The sequence below is a fragment of the Macaca thibetana genome, chromosome X (assembly GCF_024542745.1).
Source record: "Macaca thibetana thibetana isolate TM-01 chromosome X, ASM2454274v1, whole genome shotgun sequence".
NCBI classification, from domain to species: Eukaryota; Metazoa; Chordata; class Mammalia; order Primates; family Cercopithecidae; genus Macaca; species Macaca thibetana.
In genome coordinates this window covers 41,487,564-41,513,863 of record NC_065598.1, presented here as the reverse complement: position 1 = coordinate 41,513,863, position 26,300 = coordinate 41,487,564, and the positions used below count along the sequence as shown (strand labels likewise).

The 26,300-nt window shown below is 41.8% G+C and overlaps 1 protein-coding gene and 1 pseudogene across 10 annotated transcripts in view; both read left to right on the top strand.

Annotated features, from left to right (window-relative positions):
• The first annotated feature begins 18,610 nt into the window (after positions 1–18,610).
• Positions 18,611–26,300, top strand: part of CASK (calcium/calmodulin dependent serine protein kinase) — a 405,070-nt gene continuing 397,380 nt past the window's right edge. For 3 of the 10 annotated variants that reach the window (XM_050776182.1, XM_050776180.1, XM_050776178.1), the window contains exon 1: positions 18,612–18,861. In XM_050776182.1, coding sequence (XP_050632139.1) covers positions 18,803–18,861 — 59 coding nt within the window. In that variant the 5' untranslated portion in view covers positions 18,612–18,802. Of the gene's footprint in view, positions 18,862–26,300 lie in introns of all 10 variants that reach the window. The other 7 variants (XM_050776186.1, XM_050776181.1, XM_050776183.1 and 4 more) reach the window with 4 other exon arrangements.
• LOC126947001 (uncharacterized) lies at positions 22,458–22,553 on the top strand (annotated as a pseudogene).

Sequence of the window (26,300 nt, the reverse complement as noted above, 5' to 3'; positions counted from 1 at the left end):
TGAAGTACAATCCAAGTCTGACAGTCTCTCCCAACCCAGCAGGGAGCTCTGGAGCAAGAATTGTCCATTGAAGTTGTTACGAATCTGGCTGAACTGGGTGAGGCTGAATACCAGCAGCTTCATCAGTCATTGATTGTGGGCTGCCTAGGAAGGAACCCAGGGCAAGGGAACGCCACAGCAGAAATAGACCCTGAAGGGGCTGGCCATCCTCCCTGCAACTGGACAGCAAGTCCTCCCTCAAAGGAGGATCTGGGCAGTGCATCGCTGTGTCTATCATAGTATGGTGGAAAGGACATAACCCAAATATAATTCGAATCACAATATGGGGAAAGCTATGATAGAGTGTGTGTAGGTTGCTATAGAAATACAGAGCAGAGTCTGGGCCAGAGAGGGGATCAAAAGATGACTTCTAGGCCGGGCGCGGTGGCTCACACCTGTAATCCCAGCACTTTGGGAGGCCGAGGCAGGTGGATCACAAGGTCAGGAGATGAAGGCCATCCTGGCTAACACGGTGAAACCCCATCTCTACTAAAAAATACAAAAAAAAAAAATTGCTGTGTGTGGTGGCGGGCAACTGTAATCCCAGCTATTCGGGAAGCTGAGGCAAGAGAATGGCGTGAACCCGGGAGGTGGAGCTTGCAGTGAGTGGAGATCACGCCACTGCACTCCAGCCTGGGCAACAGAGTGAGACTCCGTCTCAAAAAAAAAAAAAAAAAAAAAAAAGGCTTCTAGAGAGAGGTACCCCTCAGCTAAAAAGTAGCCAGGGCTGAAGAAGTGGAAGAAGATTTGCATTTTCACAGCATATTTGATCTGAGACTCTCTAAGCATTGGCTTCATTTGGTTCCTCTGGATTGGGACTTTGATGAATTTAATTATTTCCCTTTCACAGCGGGATGAAATAAGCTATTCAAAGTCATTTAAACACAGAGCCAGAAAGAAACTTCAGCAGTCTTAGGAGCTCATATTTTAACCACTAACTTGATGGCCAAGGTGTTTGTTAGTTGAAGAAGATAGTCCAATCTGTTGGCAGGCTTGGTAGGAGGCAATACCCTGAGGTTGAGTCTAGTTATTGAAGGCTGAGCACCCTTTGTTTGTTGCATAATATGAAGTATCTAGCTCTGGGGAAAGATCCAGGTAACTAACTGAATGTTTCACACTTTTGTTGTTGTTGGTTTTTTGTTGTTGTTGTTATTGTTGTTTTTCAAGACAGAGTCTCACTCTGTCACCCAGGCTGGAGTGCAGTGGTGCGATCTTGGCTCACTGCAACCTCCGCCTACTGGGTTCAAGCAATTCTCCTGCCTCAGCCTCCCAAGTAGCTGGTAGCTGGGACTACAGGTGCGTGCCACCACGCCCAGCTAATTTTTATGATGATGATGATGATTATTATTATTATTATTTTTGTGTGGTATTTTTAGTGGAGACGGGCTTTCAGTGTGTTAGCCAGGATGGTCTCGATCTCCTAACCTTGTGATCCACCCACCTGGGCCTCCCAAAGTCCTGGGATTACAGGCGTGAGCCACCGCGCCCGGCCCTGAATGTTTCACATTTTTTATGAATTTTGGTGTCGGGTAGACACAGCCAAACTAGTAATTATTATCAAAATGGTACAAAGAAGAGGAAAATACCAAAAATTAGCAAAGGTAATTATCACCACAGGTAAAGTTTGTTTCTCATCACTGAAATTTGCAAAACTTAGTTCCAGCTCTCAGATTTTGCCTAACGTAATGAATAAAACATTGTATCTATGTGTGACAGTAAATATAACCAGGGCTGGTTTCTTGGGCAGACCTCCTATGCAGTCGAACAAGACCCTGCAATTAGAAGGGGCCCACACTTCATTTAATGCTCTGCTGTTGCTGACTTGAAATTCTTAATATTTTTTTTAACAAGGTTTCATTTTACACTGGGCCCCACAAATTGTGTGGTCGGTCCTGATTATAAACAACTGCTTAAACTATGAAGCAGGTCTGTTTTCTGGGTCTATGCAAAATCTAGTGTTAGTTGCTTTTAGGAAATTTGAATTTTAAGATCTGGAAACTGAAAATATTTTGTGTTTTTATTTTGTATTTTTTAAATTAGATAACTATGTTTATTGTAGAATATTTGGTAAGTACATAAAGCATAAACAAAATCACTCAGAAATATACCTTCCTCGTGCCCCATGTGACTGCAAAGATATTATTAATCATGTCATTGATTAATCTTTCTTTGATTGTTTCCTGCAACATTTAAAACGTTACTAGAGAAGTGTGTCTTGTACCAGGTTCCAAAACTAAAGGGGGTGAGGAAAAGAAGACCCATGCAAATTCTAATTAGCCAGGGTGCAGTGGCAGATGCCTGAAGTCCTCAGCAGACTCAGGTTGGAACATCACTTGAGCCCAGCAGTTCAAGGTTACAGTGAGCTATGATCATCCCACTGCACTACAGCCTGGGCAATGGAGGTAGACCTAGTCTCTCTCTCCCTCTCTCTCTCTCTCTCTCTCTCTCTCTCAAATTAAAAAGAAAAAAAAATGCTGAAATGATTAGGGTGGTGAGAACTTGAAGAGGAGATGTGTATTAAAACCCAGAGCTCACCTCTCATCCTTAGCACTCCCTGCCAAGAATAAGCACAGTGGGGAGGTTTCAGAGGGAATGAACATATTAGCAGTGTCTTGTTCACCACTGCACCTCCAAATCTAGCACTATACTCAGAAAATATTTGTTCAATTGCCATTGAATTGAAGGAAGATTTTGATACATGGAGAGGTAGTAGCAGAACACTTATGCAATAGGAGCAAATGAGGTGAATTTGGGTAAATGACGTATGTTTAGAATAGACAAATAGGAATGAATCTGGGGTAAGTCAAATAATGCCCTCTCCCCACCAAGATGTCTACATCCTTATCCCAGGAACCTATGAAGATGTTACCTTACATGGCAAAGGGGACTTTCCAGATGTGATTAAGGGAAAGATCTTGAGACAGGGAGACTATCCTGGATTATCTGGGTGGGTCCCATGTAATCACAAGGGGTTTATAAGAGGGAGGCAGGAGGGTCACAGACACAGAAGACAATAGGCAATGTGATAATGGAAGGAGAGACAGAGAAACAGAGAGAGAGGGAGGGAAAGAAGATGCTACACTGTTGGCTTTCAATATGGAGGACGGGGCCGTGAGCAAACAATGCAGAAGTCAAGGAAGCTAGAAGTCAAGGAAACAGATTGTTCCCTTGAACCTCCAAAAGAAACACCTCCTTGCCAACTCATTTGAGGACTTCTGACCTCCAGAACTGTAAGAGGGAAAAAAAAGTATGTTGTTTTAAGACACTAAATTTGTGGTAATTTGTTACCGCAGCAATAAGAAACCATTACAGAAGCTAAAGGTTAACTCAAGGAAATGGAGCAGATAATTCTGGAAAGATCAAGTTTTCAAGCAAATGAACATTTTTTATTCATCGTATAATGGCAAGCTAGTCTTAATCCCCACAGAAATCAGGAAGAGGCATAGATTTGTAACATCATTAGGCATTTTAATTCATCAAAGAAAATTGCAGTGTTTTCTTCAGAAGGAACTTAAACACTGGGGGAGTTCAATTTACCACTCTGGTATGGTTTAGGTGCAATCCAGCTGAAAGCAGAATCAACACCAAACATTTATGAGTTGCGCAGATCACAAGCGACCTTGCAGTAGATTTGCTTATATTTCTCTATGATTAGAAAGAGTTTAGGAGCAAAGCCCAGGGGATGCTACCAGGGAATACGTGTTACAAAAACAGGTAGAATAATTGGAGAAAATGTGTGCCTAGAATTTGGATCTAAAGTTATATGACTCACTTTCCTGTTAAGATATTCAACAACAGATTTATGGAAGGAGAAGACAAGCAAATTAAAAAGGAAAAAAAGGGAGGGTTGAAGTGGAATTCCCAAATAGAACTTTTCCATCCCATCACTGTCGTCTCCCTTTTGCTATTAGAATCTTGCTGCTTTTGAAAATCATGATTCCTGTATATGACAATGAATGCAAATATTATTCTCAGCTAATTGTCCATGGCATCTATTTTGTTAGTAATAAAAACAGAAGTACTATTACTTTAATATTTTTATGCCTATAAATAACGTTTTTTATGATCAGCAAATTTGTTAACCTCCTAACTACATCTATAATCTGTTCATTTCCCTTCATACCCTGCCACCACCTACATCACTGAAGGTACCAAGTGGAAACATGTGACACACTCAAATTAGGAGAATGGGAAAAAGGTTTATTTACAAAGGTGTGAGTGTAGAGAAACCACACCAAATAGAAAATATAGAAACCCTTGGCAACAAGAGCAAAGCTTTTACCACCCCCAGTCCTGAAGGGACCTGAGGAGGGAGCAGTTACAAGAGCCTGGAAAGAGAGTCATGTGCAGGAGGTAAATTTGAGAGGAATACATCTCTTGTTGAAGGACACAGCCAGCCAGAGGCAGCCCAGGAGGAAAGGAACTGGGGAAATAAATACCCTGACCTCATTCTCTTCTACAGGGGCTTCCTGTTGGCCAAACTCAGCCAGAAGCCAGAGGGCACAGAATGCTGTTTCTGTAGTTCATACGGTTCAGCTTCCCAGGGCATAAAGCAGGATGAAGAAGGTGGAGAGCAAAATGCGGAGTGGGGGGGATGGAGAATGTCCAGCACAGCCCCCTCATACCATCGATCACCATCCCTCCACCACACGAAAGCCTAAATGGTTTCTCACCATCCACGCTGGCTGCCCTCCAGTATGTACTCCAAACTGCAGCTGAAGTGATCTTTCCAATATGCAAATCTGATTATAGTAAATCCCTGTTTAAAACCCATCAATGGCTTCTCCAAAAGGATCAAAATCCTCAGTATATCCCCAATCTCATCTTGGGTCTATTTTCTCCTCACTCCCGTTGTTTCGGTCACCACAGGCCTTCTTTCAGTTCTTACAATATGTCTTGCATCTTCCAGCCCCAGGGCCTTTGTACGTGCTATTTTTTTCTGTCTGGACTTCCCCACTCCCCAACCCAACTCTTGGCCTAGTCCAACACCTCCTCTGGGGAAGGCTTACCTGACCTCCCACTGTTATATCCCCAGTTCTAGGTTAAGTTTCCGTTTTATACACAATGGTGTCTTTCCTTAGTGTACTTCTCTTAGGTTGCAATTCTTTATCTATTTGGTGTGATCCTTTGATGAAGTTATCTTCCTCTGTTTTGTTATCCAACAGGTATCCTGTGCTGAGCACTGTGCTAGGAACTTAGTAGGCACGAAAAAAAAACAAAAGAATGAAAGACTAATATTAAATAAATTATGTACATGTAAAAAAAGTCTAATATTAGTAAATTACCTTGAAATTGAGTTAATTTCTTTGAATTCAAGCAGAAGCTAAAGTGGATATGGGAAAGAAAATTAGCTTTAAAATCCAGTTATAGAGGAACCTGCTAAAGAAAGCAGTTCTTTCCTTGCCAAAATGTGTTCCATCCCTTCATTTCTGAGAGCTATGATGCCTTCCATCATTCTCCTGCAACCATTTTCTCCAGCACAGCCTCAGTGCCTGGTCTCCCAGAGGAGGCAATGCTTCCCACAAGTGCCTGGTAAGGTACAATAAAACTGCCTCCATGTTCTAGACATAAATGATGACTTAACCAGGAGCCTCTCCCTGCCTCCCTCCTCTGCATTTGTCCTACCTCTCAGGTCATGAAGGAGAAGAATTCATGACTCAGGAAATTTCAACTTATAGACCAGCTGCAGTATTTATTCATCTCAATCTAAAGGCTGATATAAAAAGAGATCATAGTACTTGGTGGTATAATTATTTATGTGTATGTTGATATGTAATGAATTTTAATGGTGGGTTTTATGACTTCCAATAACCCCAGGCTTAAAAAAAATGACCCCCTATGTCTTAGAAGTCTGTAAATTCTAAACATTCAAGTTTAGCAGGTTTTCCACAAGCCTAGTACTAATTTAGTTTCTTAGGGTTTTTTTTGTTTGTTTGTTTGTTTTGTTTTGGAAACAGAGCCTCACTCTGGCTGGAATGCAGTGGCACGATCTTGGCTCACTGCAGCCTCTGCCTCCTGGGTTCAAGCAATTCTCCTGCTTCAGCCTGGGCAGGAGGGATTACAGGTGCCCGCCACCACACCTAGCTAATTTTTGTATTTTTGGTAGAGCTGGGGTTTCACTATGTTGGCCAGGCTGGTCTTGAACTCCTGACCTCAGGTGATCCACTCACCTCAGCTTCCCAAAGTGCTGGGATTACAGGTGTGAGCTACCGTGCCCAGGCCAACTTAGTTTCCTTAATTGAAATATTTATAAGGCAATGGGCATCATGTACTTTGGCTGGAGAGCCTCAACTTACTATTCCAAGTACTCTATATGATCTTTTATGTGATAAATCTGCTCAAATGATGCCTTATCTCCAGAAAAAAATTTATTCCAAACCATTGTGGATTCAGCATTCTTTTTAACGTTTCTTACATTGCTTTCAGAAAAAGCAATTGTAAGGAAAATAGCTCACAGGCTAACGGGAGGACAGTTTGCCCAGGTTTTTCTTCTTATTGAAAAGCATCACATTTGACAGAGAAGCTGTTTTATCGACACACCCAGATTCTTCTTCCAGCCATTTTTATATCCTCAAGTTCATGGCCCTAAAGAATTTCTAGAGATTCAGACCTTCTGGGAATTAAGTTCTAACCTGCGTGTGCAATTGTGAACTCCATCTACCACCTCCATGTTACCCCAGTATTTGTGAGCTTATAGAGGAACGGCAGGACTACGTTCCTTCATTTGACCCAAGTTCTGTCCCTGTTTTGTCCCACTTAAGCCAGTAGCAGGTCCATCTCTCCCCAGCTCCATTCTTGACACCCACTGCCTGATCCCAGGCTGCCTGTCAGTATTTCTCCTTTGGCCTAAAGCACAGTCCTCCCAACAGCATCCATCAACCTTGCTCTGCTCAACAACTTTGTGTGAATGGCTTTTTCTTTTTCTTTTCATTTATTTATTTATTTATTTTTGAGATGGAGTTTTGCTCTTGTTGCCCAAGCTGGAGTGCAATGGCACAATCTCGGCTCACTGCAACCTCCGCCTCCCAGATTCAAGTGATTCTCCCGCCTCAGCCTCCTGGGATTACAGGCGAACGCCACCACGCTCAGCTAATTTTTTTGTTTTTTTAGTAGAGATGGGGTTTCACCATGTTGGCCAGGCTGGTCTCAAACTCCTGACCTCAGGTGATTCGCCCACCTCGACCTCCCAAAGTGCTGGGATTATAGGCGTGAGCCACCGTGCCTGGGTGTGAATGGCTTTCTTTAATGTCACAGTAGCTTCGGTCTTAAGTGCTTCAGTAGCTCCAACAGGTCGTAACCCCCACACAGTCCCCATGATTGTCCAGCCAGGGCATCTGCATTTTTTTCTCTTTTCCCTGGGAGAACCACTCTCCAGCTCACACCCACCAACTACCTTATTTAAGTGAAAGCAATCTGTGATTTAACCGGAACTCTGGCATGTAATCAAGGGCTTTGTCTTAGGAAGTCATGCCCTCAGTTGCCACTCTGCCCTGCCAACAACAGGCTTTTAAGGCAGCTACTCTACTTAAAAAAAAAAAAAAAAAATCTAGGCTCTACCTCCACCAGCGTTTAAAAGTGTTATATCTTTGGTGCAGAAGGAAAGAAAATTATTGGAATAACAACAAAGGAAACCAAAAACTGTTATCCTGATTCCCCACGTAGATGCATTTCTCATTGTTGGGGTAGGTAGAAGGACTGTCATTATTATTAGAGATAAACCCTTTATGAGCACCCTTCATATCCACTGGTACCCATACTCTAAACTTGTTGCTCTGTGATCTCTTTAATGGCAGTGATTCAACCCAACAAGAGGTGGCTTTGTTCATTCATTTGACGACCTGGTTATCTAAGCTGGGTAACAGTTTAGAGCATGAATGTTAAGAGCAGGAAATGGGCTCAAATTTTATCTCCACCCATGACTAATCATGTCACCTTGAGCAAGTGACTTGGTCTTTCTAAAACTGAGTTTGTTCTATAAAATGAACACAATAAAAAGCTCTCACAGAGTTGTTTAAAGATCAAAGGAGATAACTATTTTAATTTTACATTTTAAATTTTTAAAAAGCTTTTAATTGCAATAATTGCAATAAACCACATTTAAAATTTACCATCTTGGTGAGTTTTTGTTTTTGTTTTTGTTTTTTTCTTGTTTTTCTGAGACAGGGTGTTGCTCTGTCACTCTGGCTGGAGTGCAGAGGCAAAAATCATGGTTCACTGCAGCCTTGAATTCCTGGGCTCAAGTGATCCTCCCACTTCAGCCTTCCGAGTAGTTAGGATTACAGGTGCATACCACCACACTGGGCTACTTTTTGTATTTTTTGTAAAGACAAGGTCTTACTATATTGCCCAGGCTGATCTCCAACTCCCGGCCTCAAACGATTCTCTCGCCTCAGCCTCTCAAAGTGCTAGGATTATAGGCATGAGCCAGTGGACTCGGTCATCTTAACTATTTTTAATGTACAGTTCAGTAATGTTAATTATATTCACATTTTGCAACCAATCTCCAGAGCTTTTTCATTTTGCAAAATTGAAACTGTATACTCATTAAACAAGTCATTAAACAACTTCTCCTTTTTCCATCCCCCTAGCTTCTGTCAACCACCATCCTACTTTCTATGAATTTGACTTCTCTTGATGCCTCATATAAAGGAAACCATAAAGTGTTTGCCTTTTTGTGACTGGCCTCTTTCACTTACCATAATATCCTCAAGGTTCATCCATGTCATAGCATGTGTCAGAATGTCCTTCCTTTTTAAGGCTGAATAATATTTCATTGTATGTGTATACCACATTTTGTTTAACCATTCATCCATCAATGGCCATTTGGGTTGCTTACACTTTTTGGCTATAGTGAATAATGCTGCTGTGAACATCTGTGTACAAATATCTCTTTGAGATCCTGATTTCAATTCTTTTAGATATATACCCAGACGTGGTACTGCTGGATCATATGGTAATTCTATTTTTAACTTTTTGAGGCACCCACCATACTGTTTTCCATAGCAATTGCACCATTTTATATCCCCACCAGTAGTGCATAAGGGTTCCAATTTCTCCACATCCTCACCACACATTATTTTCTGTTTTTGTTGTTGTTTTGTTTTGTTTTGGAGAGCAGCCATCCGATTAGCATAAAGTGATATTTCATTGTGGTTTTGATTTGCATTTCCCTAATGTTGACCACCCTTTCATAAGCATTTTGGCCATTTGTTTATCTTCTTTGGAGAAATGAATATTCAAATCCATTTTTGATTGGATTATTTGGCATTTTGTGGTTGAGTTGTAGCTCCTTGTATATTCTGGATATTAACCACTTATCAGATATGTGATTTGCAAATATTTTCTCCCATTCTGTAGGTGGCCTTTTCACTGTGTTGATTGCACAGAAATTTCACTCTTTTGATGCACAGAAGTTTTACTTTTGATGCAGTTCAATGTATCTGTTTTTGCTTTTGTTGCCTGTGCTTTTGGTGTCCTATTCAAGAGATCACTGAGAAATCTAATATCATGAAACTTTCTTCTATGTTTTCTTCTAAGAGTTTTATAATTTTAGGTCTTAGATTTAGTTCTTTGATCCATTTTGAATTGATTTTTGAGTATGGTATGAGGTAAGGCTGGCTCCAACTTCATTCTTTTGCATGTGGATATCCAGTTTTCCCAATACCATTTGTTGGAAAGACTATCCTTCCACCAAGTGAATGGTCTTGGCACTCTTGCCAAAATAATTATACATTTATTTTTGTGATTATTTGATTAATGTCTGCCTCCCTCACTGAGCTATAAGCTCCAAGAGGGCAAGAATCTTGTTGATTTTACTCACTTTTGTACCTTTAGTCCCTAGTACATAATAAAGGTTCAATAAAGTTTTATTGAATGAGCCAATAAATACTTGAAAAACACTTAGCGCAGTGCCTGCCACTAAATTAAACTTCAATAGACAGGAATGATTATTGTCATTGCTGTTGTTATTCAACCTGTTTTACCTTTTGCCTGGGGCATACATTGCTTAATATGAAGAAAGTGAAGATAAGACTTACTGCCTCAGAGAAATACACAAAAGCCAAAGGCAGAGTTTACAATGATTCAGCCTTTGAGATCTGGCAGATTTGGTTCAAACATTGGTCCTATCTCTTTCTTGTTGTGTGATCCTCGGCATATTAATCAACCTCTCTCCAAGTCTCAGTTTCCTCATCTGTAAAATGAAGGTGATAATATTTATCTTATAAGTTTGTTATATGGGTTGAATGAAACATGTGTAATGTCTTTGCATAGTGTCCAGCATTTACAATAAGCCTCCAGTAAATGATCCTTCTGTTATTTCTTTACGAATCGTTAGAATCTCTATCTTTTCCCCTCAGTTTGGTTTTGCTACCATCTCTAAAAATGCTACTTTCTTGGCTATTGTCTCCATTTTTAAGACAATTTAAAAGCGATGACAAGGGTAAATAAGCCAGAATGGGAAATATTTGATTAGGACACTTAAGGTAAAATATTACTAAAGAGTTCCTAACAGACCTGGAAATTAGCACAAACAGCCTATGTATTTTTTCTCTTGACCAAAATGGAAAACATCTCATTAGTGCAGATCCTGACATTATAGATTACCTCTGTGAATAAAGATTTTTCAGGAAGAGCGCCTCCATTTTTAAGAAGATATCATTTTATGAGAAAGTATGCTAAGAAGGAAATACCTCCTTAAGAGTTTTATAGACTCAAACTGCCAGAAAAGACCCCCTGAAAGGATCTGCTTCACTGAAGCCCCAAGGAGGGTAAATGATTAAACCTTCCAGTGTTGATAGGCTTGTATCTCATATTGGTGACTTATTAATTACTTGACCTTTTCCACAGTGCACTTAGCATAGCAAATTATACTCTTTTCTATTGGGACTTGGGTGACTTACATGACTCTTTGCAACTTACTCAGGGCTGGGCTCAATATAAGTCACCCAGTGAACATATTGTAGCTGATTGCATGTTTTTCCCATGTGGTGTGACAGTTTCATGGCAGCTTGGAAAGAAAGCACCAAGAAATACAGATAAAAGAATTTAAGGGAGAGATTTAATTTCTCACATTTACCTTTGAAATCTTTCATAGCTAAAAACAGAAGGAAAAATTCCAGTGATGTGTGAGATTTTGTTTTTCTACATAAAAGATAGCTAGTAGAACAATTTTCAATTAGTAGAAACAAGTCCTGTGCCCTCTTTCCTGTCTCTGTTCTCTTTGATACCTTTTTAGCTCTAATATTGTTGACTCTCCCCTCCCCTGAGAAAATCTTGTTTCTTCTGTTAGGCATTTTCTCCCCAAGAACTGAACCATTTTGTTTCTGTTGACTTCTCATTCTTTTCCTAAGTATGCATAATTATCTAATTCAGTAAATATATAGTAGTTTATTTCTTTACTGAATATATATGGAGTACCCACTATGCTTCAAACACTTTCTAGGAGTTGGTGGTGAAGGGGAAAAAAAAAAAGGATATAAACAAAATGAATAAAAGGGAATTCCAAGAAGTGATAAGGGATATGAAGTCATCCATTCATTCCACATTCAACAAATGCCTTTAGAATGCTTACTACACATCAGGCATTGTTCTAGATGCTGAGAATCCTCTCTCATGGACATGAATTGAGCCTCCCCGGGGTGAGTAGGATAGGACAAGCAGTTGGAGGAAGAGGTCCAGTTAGTAAAGTGGAGTGACATTTTAGTATGGGTTGATGGGGAAGTGGATTGGGGTGGAGACTGAAGAAAGGGGAAAGAAAGGAGGATCTAAATGAAATTTTGAAACAACAAATTGACAGGGTGTGGTGACTAGCTGAACATGTAGAAAAAAATAGAGTGCTAAGAAAAAGCCAATACCAGTGTTTGGATGACTAGGAGAGTAGGAAGCCTTCCCACCATTCATTCTGCCCTTCTCCTGCTGAAAGTGTCTGGATTTTCCTTTGTGGATTTTTCCTATCCCCATTCCCACCCCCAGCTTAATAACTTAACCCTGATTGGTTAAGTTATTTAGTGATTCTCATTTCCCAGCTACGTTGATTGGTTCAGGGATAATCATGTGCCCCACTATCAAGCTGATGAAAGAAAGTGAATCCTAGAACATTGGCAGGATCTATTGGATAAGACTCCTTTTCTCTTGTCCTAGATGTATAAGGAGATGAAGTCTGAAACAGTGGCAGCTGGTTTGCTACCTCAAAGGGAGAGCCTGGAGCTCTGGGGACTACGTTGCTGCACCTAAGTAAGGATAAAGCCAATACCACACAATGCATAATGTTGAGACTGGGAGACGAAGTGGATCTTCAGTGATATTACTTGAGTCCTTGATCAAGCCTCACCTGAAGCTAGCCTACATCTCAATTTTCAATTATGTGAGCCAATAGATTATTTGTATTTTTAAGCTTGTTTAGGTTTTCTGTCACTTGCAACTCAAAGAATCTGACACTGTGCTGTTTCCAAAGGCAATGTTGTTTCCACTGTCAAAGTTTCCAGTGACTTGTTCATTGATATTAAAGAAAGAAGGGCAAAATGACTCATTTTTATTTGTATGGTACTAGTACAATTTGTTACATGGATACATCACATAGCGGCAGTGGGGAAGTCTGGGCTTTTAGCATAACCATCACCCGAGTAATGTACATTGTACTCATTAAGTAATTTCTCATCCCTGACCCCCTCCCACCCTTCTGAGTCTCCAATGTCTATTATTCTATATACCATGTCCATGTGCACACATTATTTAGATCTGACTTATAAGTGAAAACATGCAGTATTTGACTTTGTTTCTGAGTTGTTTCACGTAAGACAATGCTTTCCAGTTTCATCCATGTTGCTGCAAAAGACAGGATTTCATTCTTTTTATGACTGAATAATATTCCACTGTGTGTGTATGCATATGTATGTATATATACCACACAAAATGAATCTTTAGACAGAGGTTTACAGGACTGGCACCAGAAGAAATTGGGAAGGAATCACATTTGTAGTCAGGTCCTCTTCTGCTCCCTGGAGTGTTCTTTTGTATTTCTTACATCTTCTCCACCCTAGTGATGAGGTCAACCCTGGATCCTTTTTTCCAGAGAGCTTATTCAGCAGCCAGTGTTAGGACAGTGGTTCTTAATTTTTAGGTGTACTAGACTTACTTGAGGAGCTCATAAAAATACAGATCCCTTGGGAGGGTGAGGCAGGAGAATTGCTTGAACCCGGGAGGCGGAGGTTGCAGTGAGCCGAGATTGTGCCATTGCACTCCAGCCTGGGCAACGAGACCAAAACTCCGTCTCAATAAATAAAAATAAATACAGATCCCTGCAACATGTTCCAGGAGATTCAGGTTCAGTATGTCTTGGGTGGGGCCCAGGAATCAACATTTTTAACATTCTTCATAAGCTTCCAGGTGATTCTGAGGCAGTTATCACTTGGAGAAACACCATTGTCTTAGAATGGATTCCCCAAAAGCTGATCCTGATAGGGTATTCATGAACAAGTGATTTAGTAAGGAAGTGCTCCCAGGAGAAACTTGGTAGGTAATGAGAGAAGTAGGAAAGGGAACCAAACAAGGGTCGGATTTCAGGGAAAACCCTAGGAAGGGTACCTTCAGCCTGATCCCAGGGAGGACTTCTGGAGTGTAAGTAACCCCTCAGAGTTGTCCTCTCTTCCCCAGTCAAGGCTTTCATATTCTTGCACTATGGGTCATTGGCTAACGGCTAATCAACCTAAACTCCCAGGCACTTCTACGTGGGCAAAATGATTCCAGTAGCTTGCGGGAAGTCCTCTGGAGTCACAGGCACGGACTTTGGAAGCAAAAATACACTGAAGCTGGAGTGAGGCACACAGAAATGGTAAAGGGGATCCGAGGGAACTTGAGTGAAGCACCTACAGTGTCTGCTGAAACAATTTAAAGGATTTCATATTTACTACAAGGGTATCTGGATTTTTAAAAGTAAGGGAGAGAACAACATGCACCCAGTGCAAAGGGAATGATTACTTAAAAGTAGAATTCTGTTCATGCTTGGGATTTCAGGGTAACTCAGTCTACACATAAGACTCCAGTACCACTGAAATCTGTAATCTTTCAGTGAGTGAACTCTTTAAAATGGTAATCGATGCCTTTCAGTATCTGGCCCCTGACTATTTCTCTAACTCCCTCTGGCCTCTTTCTTCCTATAGGCTATGATCTAGCCATGACCTACTTCTCCAAAAGAGCATATTCTTCTTCTAGAAGAGCATATTCTTGCTCACCTCCAAGACTTCACAAATGCTGTTTTCTCTACTGATAATCAACTGGCCCCTACTCCCTTCACCTGATTAATTTCTATATTTTCTTTAGTCTTGGTCTAAACGTTTTTTCAACTGGGCCTTCCCCAACCCATAAGTCCTCTCAATATGTGTTCCCCGTACTTCCCAAACCTTAACAAACATCACTCTTCAGTGTAATTACTTGCCAACAACTTGTTTTCTTTTAGAATGAAGTTCAGAAAAGGCAGGAATCATTTGCAGCTATAGCCCCCATGGCTAACACAGACATTCATTGAATGAATATAAAATAAATAACTTGCAAAGTGATGTCAGAGTATAAGTCTGATATATGTAGCTTTTTCTGGAGAGAGGGAGGATGTCTTTCATTTTAGCTTAGAACATCCTGTTTATACCATGAGGCAATAACTATTCCAGTTGAGAACAGTGTCATTCTTAATTTTATTCATTAATTCAGTAATAATTTATATCCTTAAACAATCATACTACAGAGTGAGGCTGAACTCTAAATTGCCTAAATTAGCCCTGTGCCACACTGACCTCTGTGTGTGGCCCTCATGCTATTATTTCTCTGGAGTGTGTTTTTCCCTTGTATATCTGTGTCATGCTGAAATGATGTGGGATCCCGACAACCTGAGAATGTCTAGAGCAGTTGTGACGGAAGTCCAAGACCTCAAAGTCACTGAAAATTTGCACTGACATCTGAGAATCAAATTTGTTTAGCACCAACTCCATTCTTGTGGGGTTTTAGATGTTTCTACATTTTTTAAGGCCTATCAGTTATATACTAGAGGTATAGCTATATTATGATGGAGACGTAGTTCTGTTTTATTGGTAATTTTCCTAGCATTAGAAATTGGCCGGGCACAGTGACTCAAGCCTGTAATCCCAGCACTTTGGGAGGCCGAGGAGGGTGGATCCCTTGAGGTCAGGAGTTCAAGACTAGCCTGGCCAACATGGTGAAACCCTGCTTCTACTAAAAATACAAAAATTAGCCAGGTATGGTGTTAAGCGCCTGTAATCCCAGTTACTTGGGAGGCTGAAGCAGAAGAATTTCTTGAACCCAGGAGGTGGAGGTTGCAGTGAGCCAAGATTGTGCCACTGCACTCCAGCCTGCTGCCGAAGCCCATTTTCCCCCTACTTCTCCCTTGTCTACTTCCCAAGAGGAGGCAGGAGAAGACAAATACCTGTGTCCCCAGCTTCCCTTGCAGGTAAGTGTTGCTGCCTGTGACTCTGTCCTGACCCATGATTTGAGAAAAAGATATTTTCTTTCCCGAATAGATGAGAGAGGGAGCAGAAAGGCCTCTCCTGTCCTTACTGCCCTCCTTCTTCCTCCCTTTAATGTCTGAAATTGCAGCAGTCATCTCATAATGATGAGGCAACAAGCCTGAGGATGAGATGCTAACATTACAAGAATGGCAGAGTGGAACGAACAAACCTAGGTCACCGATGATACAGTTGAATAGCTGATCAATGTTAGTAACCATACATCTCCAGGCTCCTTGCTACATGGAAAACAGCAACACGCCCCCTTGCATTTGTTTAAACCACTGTTAGTTGAATATTCAGTTACTAACATCTGAATACAATCTAATAGATGCACACACTTTAACATTTTCTTTGTGGAAACGAAAACAGAAGCAAATTATTGACACCTGACTCACTAATACATGGGCTTAGTTGTTGGAACAGTGTTGGATTTTTGGAAGACATTCAGAGAAAAATTAACTTAAAAGGTTTGGTTATTTTAGTCCCCAAGGCAGAGAGGATCTACCTCTAGCCATCATACATGGTACAACTTCTGAGGGATGTGTATTGCAGAGAATTTCTGTATGACTAAATATCACACTGGGAACTGGGAGATCTAAGTACAGATTAGGAAAAGAAGTCCTGAGCTTTGTGCTGATTGGCAGACCTCGAACCACTCAAAGCTTGTGGCCAGGGAGTGCCAAGAGCTGATTAAATTAGGCTTATGGCTGTAGGAAGGGGGCTGGATGTGTTAGTTTAATTAATCAGAGCCCACCTCTCCAGTTAAGATGGTTACAATCTCACCTCAAGCTCAGAGCTGCTACCCTATGGTGGGGGAGAGGGGTGGGATGGTTTTTGGGAGAGCAACCACGGCATTCTTCCATCTGTAAATGAGGGAGGCTCTTTCCAGATCCAAACCAACTGTGATCCCATGAGCAGAGCGCTTACTTATTTTTGCAATCGTCTCTCTCTTTTATTCACCTGCACTTTCTTTTCTGTTTTACTTTATAATTGTCCTTTTCTACCTCTGAGCATAGGTCCCTGTGGAAGATAAGAAACCCCAAAATGAAGTCGACAAGTGTTGGTATAGCTCAGTCTTGGGCTGGGGAAAAGAAGTGAAGCTGACAAGGTGACTTGAGAGGGTCCCTGTGCACTTCAGGGCAGAATGGAGTGACGCCTTATTCATTAGACATGAGCTGGACATGCCAACTTGTGGTGAGTTACTCTTGGACCCTTAAAGGAGGCAATGTTTCTCAAGTTCTGAAGCCCCCATCTCTAGAGAATGCACAGGCTCTTTGAGAAAGGAGGAAAACCGTGTGCAATTACACTTGTCCTCTGGTCTGCTTTTTTTTTTTTTTTTTTTTTTTTTTTTTTTTTTTTTTAAGGTTTAGTACCCAAATCCTTAGCAGGCAAATCTCTCAGCCTTTTGAGGGAGTGGTCAAGGGTTTGCACGAAACGTTTCTGAAGAGAAAATAGGCTGTGAGTCTCCACATCACCCCCTCCACTTTGGTATTAATAAATACTTTTTAAAAAAAATTACCACACTGAGAAATTTACCAGACGATTTCTGGAAACTGACTTATGAACTAATTGGGCACTTTTGCTATGCGGAGGAACAAAGACTCTATTGGTCTTCAACTGAGGCATATACCTGTCTGATGGCGTTGGCTCATTCCGCACATGCTCAGTTGAACAGAAATCTTCATATTGAATGCAACCTAGCACAGCGGCAACACCCAGAACCTCACTCCCTGGCTGCTCCTGTGCCTGCACTGCCTCTAGTTGCATTTTGTTCCTGACAAGTCTAACATGTATAGGGAGTATACAGAGCAGAGTAGGTGCTGGGAGTTTGAGGGCAATATACAAAGGAGCTTAAAGTCGCGGTTTGTCCCTGTCTTCCTGGCTTCTCTCTAGGTTGGTCTCTAGTGAGGGTAGGCGCTGGATAGGTATTTGTTGAGTTTGGGGCAGAACGTGGGAGAAGCTGTCTCTATAGATGACCGTTTGCTGTCGCACACCTTCCTAGGCAGTTTTTGTTTAGTCCTTTTCTCGGACGACCTCCCCTTGCCCCCAGCCCTCATCTTCATTAAGGAATGACAGGGTAGCACTAAAAGCATCCGCTGCCAAGCACGGATTCAGTGACAACCTCTCTCCACCTCTCTTTTAGCTTTCTCATTCATTAGCACCCTATCCCTGCCTCTTTTCCCAGCAAAAAGCTGGGAAAGGCTCCCTGCGATTACAAAAGAAGGAAAGGGGAGCGGCCAGAGTTTCGAGCCTCTTGCGGGACAACGAGCGTACAGCCGTGGACCTTTTGTCTCCAGCCCATTTCGCGGCTTGGTCGCCGCTAGGCGCGGAGGCGACGACCCCAACCAGCCCCGCCTCGGCAGCTGCAGCCGGCGCGCCCCGCTCAACCCCCCGCGCCCTCTAGAATCCCGGTGCCCGCCCGTTTGCCGTGACGCGGCCCGCGCCGCGCGCATGCGCCGCTCAGCCCGCTCCCCTTTCCCTGGGCCACCGCCTCCCGACGGGCTAGAGTGGGCGGAGTCTGTGGTTCTGGAAGCCGCGCCGCCGACGGGGGAGGAGGGCGTGTCTGCGCGAGGCGGGTGCGCGGGGCTGGCTAGCCGGTCGGCTGCTGAGGCGGAGGGGCGGAGCAGAAGGCGGCGGCCGCGGCTCCCGCCCGCACAGAGCGCCAGTCCCGCGAAGCCCCCTCCCACTCCCGGGCGGGCGGTGGCGGCTGCGGGAGGAGGAGAAGTAGGAGGGAGCGTCTCTGCCACCGCCTCCTGGTCCCCAGCGCCGATCCGCCGCCGCCACCTCCCTCCGCGGCGATCCTCCCTCCATGGTCCTGCCGCGGCCCCCTCTATAGCCCGAGCTGCTCCGCGACGCGACGGAGCCGGCCTCGGACAGAGGGAGCGGTCGCGGCCTCGCGGCCCGCGCGGGCTGACGAGCGGAGAGCGCGACGCCGCGCGGTCCCCGAGGATCCGCACGCCGGGCAGCGCGGCCCGAGCAGCGCGAGGAGCAGCGGGCGGGCGGGCGGCGCCGGGCCCGGGCCGCCCTCGCTCCCACGCCCCGGCCCCGCCGCCCGCGCCGGGGCGGTCGCCTGCAGAGGAAGGCGCCGCAGTCTCTGGGCCTCGCGGCACCACTCGAGCGTCCTCGGCACCGAGGGCTCGCGGGTCCTGAGGGGAGGAGGCGATCCCGGGGCTGGGCACTGAGCTCTTGGGCGCCCCCACCCCCGTTTTCGAAGCCCTCCACGCTGCGGCCGCTATCCCCTCCGGACCATGGCCGACGACGACGTGCTGTTCGAGGATGTGTACGAGCTGTGCGAGGTGATCGGAAAGTGAGTCTCCACGCGAGGGAGCGGGAGTGTGGAAAAATGCATTTCAGTGATGCCCCGGTCTTCCCGCACCCGCTCCGGGCCTGCCCCCTGCTCTCTCTCCTTCCCCTCTTCCCCTCTTCCCCTCTCGTCCTTCTCATCTTGGAGTATTTATAGACGTGTACCTGGAGCTCCTGCCAGGCGGGGGCCTGGGGGTTCTCAGCGGTTCATTGAGGCCACCGAGCCGAGGCTGGCCACCCCGTAAGGCGTGGGGCCGGCTGCCTGCATTTTATCTGACGGTTGCACAGGGACGTGGCACAGCCGATTTTATAGTTGCTTCAGTTGGGGTTTTTGTTACCTTGCATGTGCCATAGACCATTTTTGAAAAGAGCAGCTTGCATTTCCTTTGCTTGTGTGGTAAGAGAGAGAGAGTGAGTCCAGGGTTTTAATTGTGGGGTGTGTGTCTATTGTGCGGGATATTAGACAGATGCCTTTGTGTACACCCCATGCCCGGATTGGAGGGGATCATTTAAGACCGGGTGCGTTCAGTTTCAGCACATTCCCTCCTGGTGTACATGAACGTGGAAAGAGTTGGGGGCATTCGAATTTTTAATGCTTCGTTATGCAATGACTGTTCAATCAGTGCTCGAGGCTCCCCTCGACTGTTGTTGGGATGGTGGTTAGCGTGGTAGAGCCGTCTGCTTTGAGTCACCGGGCTGGTCTAGAATATAGAACTGACAGTCCAAATGCTCATCCTTTCATCTGTGTTGTATAATTACGCTGGGGAAAAGCAGGGAATCAGATTAATCACAGTGCTGATTGAGAATTAAATCTGCAGTTCCTCATCTAATTGTCCATTCCTTAAATCTATTTTGAATAGTTTCCTTTTCATTCTTGTCAAACAGTGTTCCAAGTGCACAATCCTGCTAATTTGCTTGTGAAGGAAATGCTGGCAATCTGAAGTTGATTTCCTAACACAGCGTGTATTCTGTGGCTTTAGAAGTTGAGGAGATAAGATTTAAGAGCAAATTTTTGCTTAATAAGGATCGCTAGAGCTGCCATTGAAATATCTTACCTCTTTTTTTTTTTTTTTGGAAGCGGTGCTTTATTGTCTATTTTAAGGTCCACAGTTGGGAAATGAAACCAAGACCTTAGAGCAGTTGGCCCTATCTCTTTTAAGTTGTCTGCAGTACACGATTTCAATTTGAGTGCTAATTTGTTTCCTTTTCTTTCCATATTGAGGTATTACAGTGTTGCCTCACATGGTGAAATTGTGGGTAGAGCTTGCTACACACTTTACTCAGACCCAATTGATATGAGGACATGTTACTCCTTGCCCTATTGTTACATGACCAGCCAGACTGTTAAAAGGAAAGTATCCAAATGTGTCCTGTTAAAGTGGTTGTGAAGTGTTCTAGAACAGCACTGTCCAAAAGATATATTATGAGCCACATTTGTAATTTAAAATTTTCTAGTAGCCACATTTAATAAAAACATACAGGTGCAATTAATTTTACTAAAATATTTTATTTAACCCTGTAGATCCAAACTTAACACTTAAACATGTAATCAGTATGAAAAAATATTAATGAAGTATTTTACATCTTTTATGCTAAGTCTTTGAAATCCCAATGTGTATTTTACACTAACAGCACATCTCAATTCTGACACTAAGCTACATTTCTGATAAAAATCAGAAATACTTAATCTGTATTTAGGTTTCATAAAATGTGCATTTACAAAAGTAGATTCACATACCCAAGTTACCCAATATACATACCCAATATACCTAAAAGTTTTCCAATAACTGAATCAAGTACGTTTTTCTAAATTTAAATTTTAATTAATTAAAATTAAATAAAATTCAAAATTCAGTTTCCCAGTCGGACCAGCCACGTTTCAGGTGCCTAGTAGCCACATGTGAATAGCACAGTTCTAGAGAGAAAAATGTATCAAAAATCTCCTTGGTTTCCTCATTCTTAGCAGCACCCAGTGAAGATAAATTAGGTGTTTCCCAAGAGCCTCCAAATGACCGTATGTGTGGGTGAATTACGTTTGTTGCATCTTAGTTATAGCTGATGTAAACGAACTAACAAAGTCATAATTGGAAAATGTGAGATTAAAATGTTAATTATATTGTGAAGATGGAAAATAGCCATCACTGAATCAGTTTTGGTAACCAGTTCTGATTCCTTAAGGTCTGGAAGGGCGATGATGTGATCTCTTTGGATATCAAAAAGAAATGGTCAGAATCACATTAACACAGTCAGTATTCCGCTGATTTGTAATTGATAGAATATTTTCAGGAAACACCCCTGGGAGAAGAAAATTCATCTTTTCTGGCTGTTTCAGAGCTGCATAAAGAGGGGCAGCAAGCTAATTTTGAGGTGATAGGTACTCTGTGGCTACCTTAACTACTATGAACTGTGAAATCTCATTGATATTTGAAACCAATTCAAATCTGACTTGGTCAGTGCCAATTATAAAATGCCGTTACGTGAAATAATGAATTCAAGCTAGCCTTATTGTTAAATAATGTAATAATAGTGTTCCTCAACCTGAGTAAAGGTTGAAGGTTTCTCCAGTAAATTGTCTTAGTATATATTGATCTGGAAATTGAAATTAGCTTGAGATTTTCTTGCAGGGACCTTGACAGCATACATTTTTAACTTAGAATTTGTTCACCTCTGAATTTGAACAGAAAGCCCTTGAAGATGTTCGCATGTACTGAAAACCTTTTTATTGATTTCTATTCAAGTTCTATGGAATTTTGTTTTCTTTTTCACCAAATTAGTATCACAAGTTGTTTTTCACCACTAGATCTTAATAGGTTTAAATTTTTACTAAGGTACTTTAAAATAGATTTCACTTTTCAAGACTAATTGACCTCCCACTCACTCCTCTACCTACGCAACCACCTACTCACTTACCTCTGTGTACTTGGCCTTAATTGATGGCATAAATGAAAGTTCTCGTCTAATTTAGACCCTTCAGTGTGCTTTTTTTTCCCGTTGGTTGAGAAAGACAACTATGAGGTTTTGAAATACAAGATTATTATTTGGAATATGTTTTCTTTCCAGTGGCTGCAGCCTTTACCCTTGTTAAAGCTGTCTTTGAGGGAACATGTGCCCAATTTGTTACAAATATTGGAAGGATGTCGTTTCCCTTTTTAAAAATTAAAACTCTTTTCCCTGTGTTTCTCATTTTTGAAAATCTTGCAGAAACTCCTTTGAATGCTTGTTGGTTCTATAACATTTTCTACGTAACTATCTTTCAAATGACTGAAACAAATCTCCAATAATACGACCTTATCGTAGTCCCAAAACTTCTTGTCTTAGCAAATGTAGCAATTACTGGAAAGGAAAGGCGTTATGCAAATAAGGTTAATGACTAATTTTTATGTCATGATCATTTACTGTATCTTTTACAAGTATAAGTAAGTGTACAACCGGTAATACTACATGAAGGAAATTTAAGACAATTCATCCAAATTAAAACATAGAAAAATGCCTACTTTCTTGGTACAGCAGTGTCTATGAAAGAGAATAACAAAATACACACCATTTTTACCTTGTGTTGGTACCTTTGCCGTATTATTTAGTAACCTGTAGCTTCTGACTTTCCTGCTCTGATAGGACATACACTAAAATTGGAATGATGCAGCATGACCCTTGCTTAAGGATGACATGCAACTGTGTGAGGCATGCTGTATTTGCTTACACCTCGAGAGCACTTATATTTAATTACAGTTACTTATTTATGGATCTCTCTAGTTCACTAATAAGGAGCTTCTTGAGGGCAGGGAATGTTTCTTACACATCTTTCCCCATTAACACAGTGCTTGCAATGTAACAGCCTTTCATTAGCTGTGGAATGAATTGAGTAGTTTTAATAAAATCTCATTAAAAGGCAAAAAAGCATGTTTATCAACCTCAGAGCAATTATTGTCCCAAGAACCTGCATTAAAGTAGTGGTTCTCCACCTGGCTGCATATTAGAATCATCAGGGGAGCTTTTAAGAAAGATCAATGCCAGAGCCCTGTGTCAAAGCAGTGAAATCCGAGTTTCTGGGAGTGGGTCCTGGTCACTGATATTTTTTAAAGCTCTCTGTGTGATTCTAATGTGCAGCTCTGATGGGGAGTCATTGGCTTAAAAGTTAGATTATGTATGTAATATTTTGGGATTGGCTTTTCAGAGGCTTGCAATTCTTACAAAGTGGAATAAACTCTTTTTGGAAGGTATCGAATGAAGCTAAATGGCTAAAACATGGATTTTATCTTCTATGCACTTGTGTTTCTCAGCCTTATTGTGTAAGAATTTAGTTTTAGCTTGTGTTTGGCTTTGATTTCTTTGGCCTTTTAAGATCCATATTGATTTATGACACTCATCTAATGCTAACATGGCGATTGTCTGATGTTTGGAACAACACAGAACAAGGATTGCTTCAATAACAGTTGATGATGGTTTTCCACTATAATGGCTTGATTTAATATTAAGAAATTTATCAGTTTAGTATGGATTGTGTTTGTACATACACTCTATTAAAAGAGTATGGTTAAGTTGCTTGTATGCTTTAAATTACATACTTGTGATTCCAGTAATGCTATTAGCTGGAGAATTGAGTTAATGCAGTCTTTATGTAAATACTGGATTAATAATATGTAAAGTATATAATTCAGCATACAGAAAAATTCAGCTTTACTAATTTGTACTAATTACTATGACTTTCACATGTATTGATTCACGCAATGATTTAGGTTTCTAGTACCATAGGGAGAATGTCGCATTGTGTTGAAAAAATGTTTCCTGGAAATTTTAACTAGACTTTGTAGGTAAACTAGTTTTTAATGTTAGGAAAAGATCAAGTGTTTGCCTGAAGGAACCAAGAATTTTCCAGAAATGAGTAGATATTCCAAAAATACCAGTGATCGTGAAAGAACTGCATGATCACAGTGACAGCCAAGTAACAAGGTAAAAGAAGTAATCAGCAGCTAAATTGTTGGTAGCCCAGAAAGAATGCAAGCCGTGGGAGTTAAGCTGTACCTCTACAGAGGAAAAACCTTTTGAACTCAGGATGTGGATCCTACAGATAGCAGGCCTCAATGGGAGTAGGGAAGCAATATTGATTCCTGATGATGGAGTTTGATCCTAGGACCATTTGGAGGGAGAACAGAGCTACTCCGTTGCTTTTCTGCATGTATACAACCTTCTCGAGTCTCTTCATGTCTGCTTTTTACAGATTGCTTTAGGGCATGTTGTTTGAAGTTGTCTTCATAAATACTCCCTGTGGACTCCCTTAATTTTTATGACTGTAACACGCTTCTATGTACTTGACATAAGCAGTTCAGCTCCCTCCATTTTTTCCTTGTATCTGCAACAGTTTCACCTGATGAACTATGTCTCAAATGTCCCTAAATTGTGTTCCTGGATATTTCCTTTAAGCTGAAAATTCTTCTGTCTCCAGCTGTAGTTCTACTCAATACATTAAAGAAGCAGGTATACCTTGCTTCTTGAGATTATTCTTGAATTATTACGTTTTTGTAAACATTTTCACATTTTAAATGTGGTAGGAGTACTGACTACATTTAAAGGAACTTTGACATAAGGTTGTTTAAAAAGCTTTTATAACTTAAAGCTTACTTTGTAAAGGGAATTGACATTTATCCCTCTAATGTTAGGCATTTTGGATGTATTATTTCATTTAATCGCACCCATTTTACAAAGAACACTGAGATTCAGAGGGGGTGATCAGTAATTCACCCAAGATTACATGGATTCCAACACGGTTCCGTGGTTTTAAAGTCTATTCATTTCGTGCTGCATTCGGCTGCTAATTCAAGTTGTGAAAATACTGCGTTGGATTTTCTTAAAGACACATGTCTTCATTTTCAGAGTTTCTATACTGCAAATTTTATTTGTTTGACTTTCTGGTTAAATTTCTTACCTCTTCAGTAGAGGTTCCATATACTATTTATTCTTTCATCTGTTTCTTTTTTATTTTTGTTTTTCTCTTTAATAAAACATCAGCATTTGTTACCAAACTAACTGGTAAATCTATGTATTGTTTAGCAATGAAAATATAGACTCTTGGCCATCTGTCCAAAATATAATTTGTTTTGGAACTTTCTCTACTCCTTTTACTCTCCAGATTTTTTCTTTCATTTCCCCTGCCCCAGCAGACAGGATAGTTGATTAATTACTCCTAACTTGCCAGACTAGAAGTAATAAGGTTTCAGAGGTAGATGTTTGTTGGGAGTGGGGTGGAGTGGTTTCCAAAGGATAGTTATTCCTGTATCCTGTGATAAAAATACGGAAATTGTTCTCTCTAATTCTGAAAACCATGTAGTGAGCTGCAGCTGCTGAGTCTGTGAGCTTCTAGCTGTTTGCCAGCACTGTACACCTTCAGTAATCAAGAGACTGAGTTAACTATTGCAGAGCAGGTACCTGACCCCAGCCAACAAGCTGATGGGGTGTGCTGTGCTCACATTTTTTGGTTTTATTTTTTAGTTGCAAATGACAGTGAAGATTCTAGAACCACCAAATATGGCTCTGGATTTATGCTATAGGATTTAAGATGCTACAGAACTTGCTCTCCTTTCTTTCTGTCCTGGAGCCACTATGGTATTGGTTGTAGAGCCCGAGTCAGTATAGAGTATCTGAATTTTACCCTGGGAAAATTTCATTTCCGAAGCTAGTTTGTTTTGAAGTTAATATGTATTTCCAACATTTAGATTTAACAATTTTGTGTTACTTTTCTGTATTAATTAGTTTTTATACAGTAAATTATAAAAGTAATGATGCACATAGTAAATTTTATTTTATTTTATTTTATTTTTTTTGAGATGGAGTCTCGCTCTGTCTTCCAGGCTGGAGTGCAGTGGCACGATCTCAGCTCACTACAACCTCCTCCTCCCGGGTTCAAGCGATTCTCTTGCCTCAGCCTCCCAACAAGCTGGGACTACAAGTGTGTACCACCGTGCCCAGCTAATTTTTTTATTTTATTTTTGACAGAATCTTGCTCTGTTGCCCAGGCTGGAGTGCAGTGGCGCAATCTTGACTCACTGCAAGCTCCGCCTCCTGGGTTCATGCCATTCTCCTGCCTCAGCCTCCTGAATAGTTGGCACCACAGGCGCCCGCCACGACGCCCAGCTAATGTTTTTGTTTTGTTTTGTTTTTTGTATTTTTAGTAGAGACGGGATTTTACCATGTAAGCCAGGATGGTCTCGATCTCCTGACCTCGTGATCCGCCCGCCTCGGCCTCCCAAAGTGCTGAGATTACAGGCGTGAGCCACTGTGCCCGGCCTAATTTTTGTATTTTTAGTAGAGACGGAGTTTCACCAGGCTGGCCTCTAACTCCTGACGTCAGGTGATCCACCTGCCTTGGTCTCCCAAAGTGCTGGGATTACAGGCGTAAGCCACTGTACCCGGCTGTAAAATTTAAAATATAGGTGATACAAAGATAAG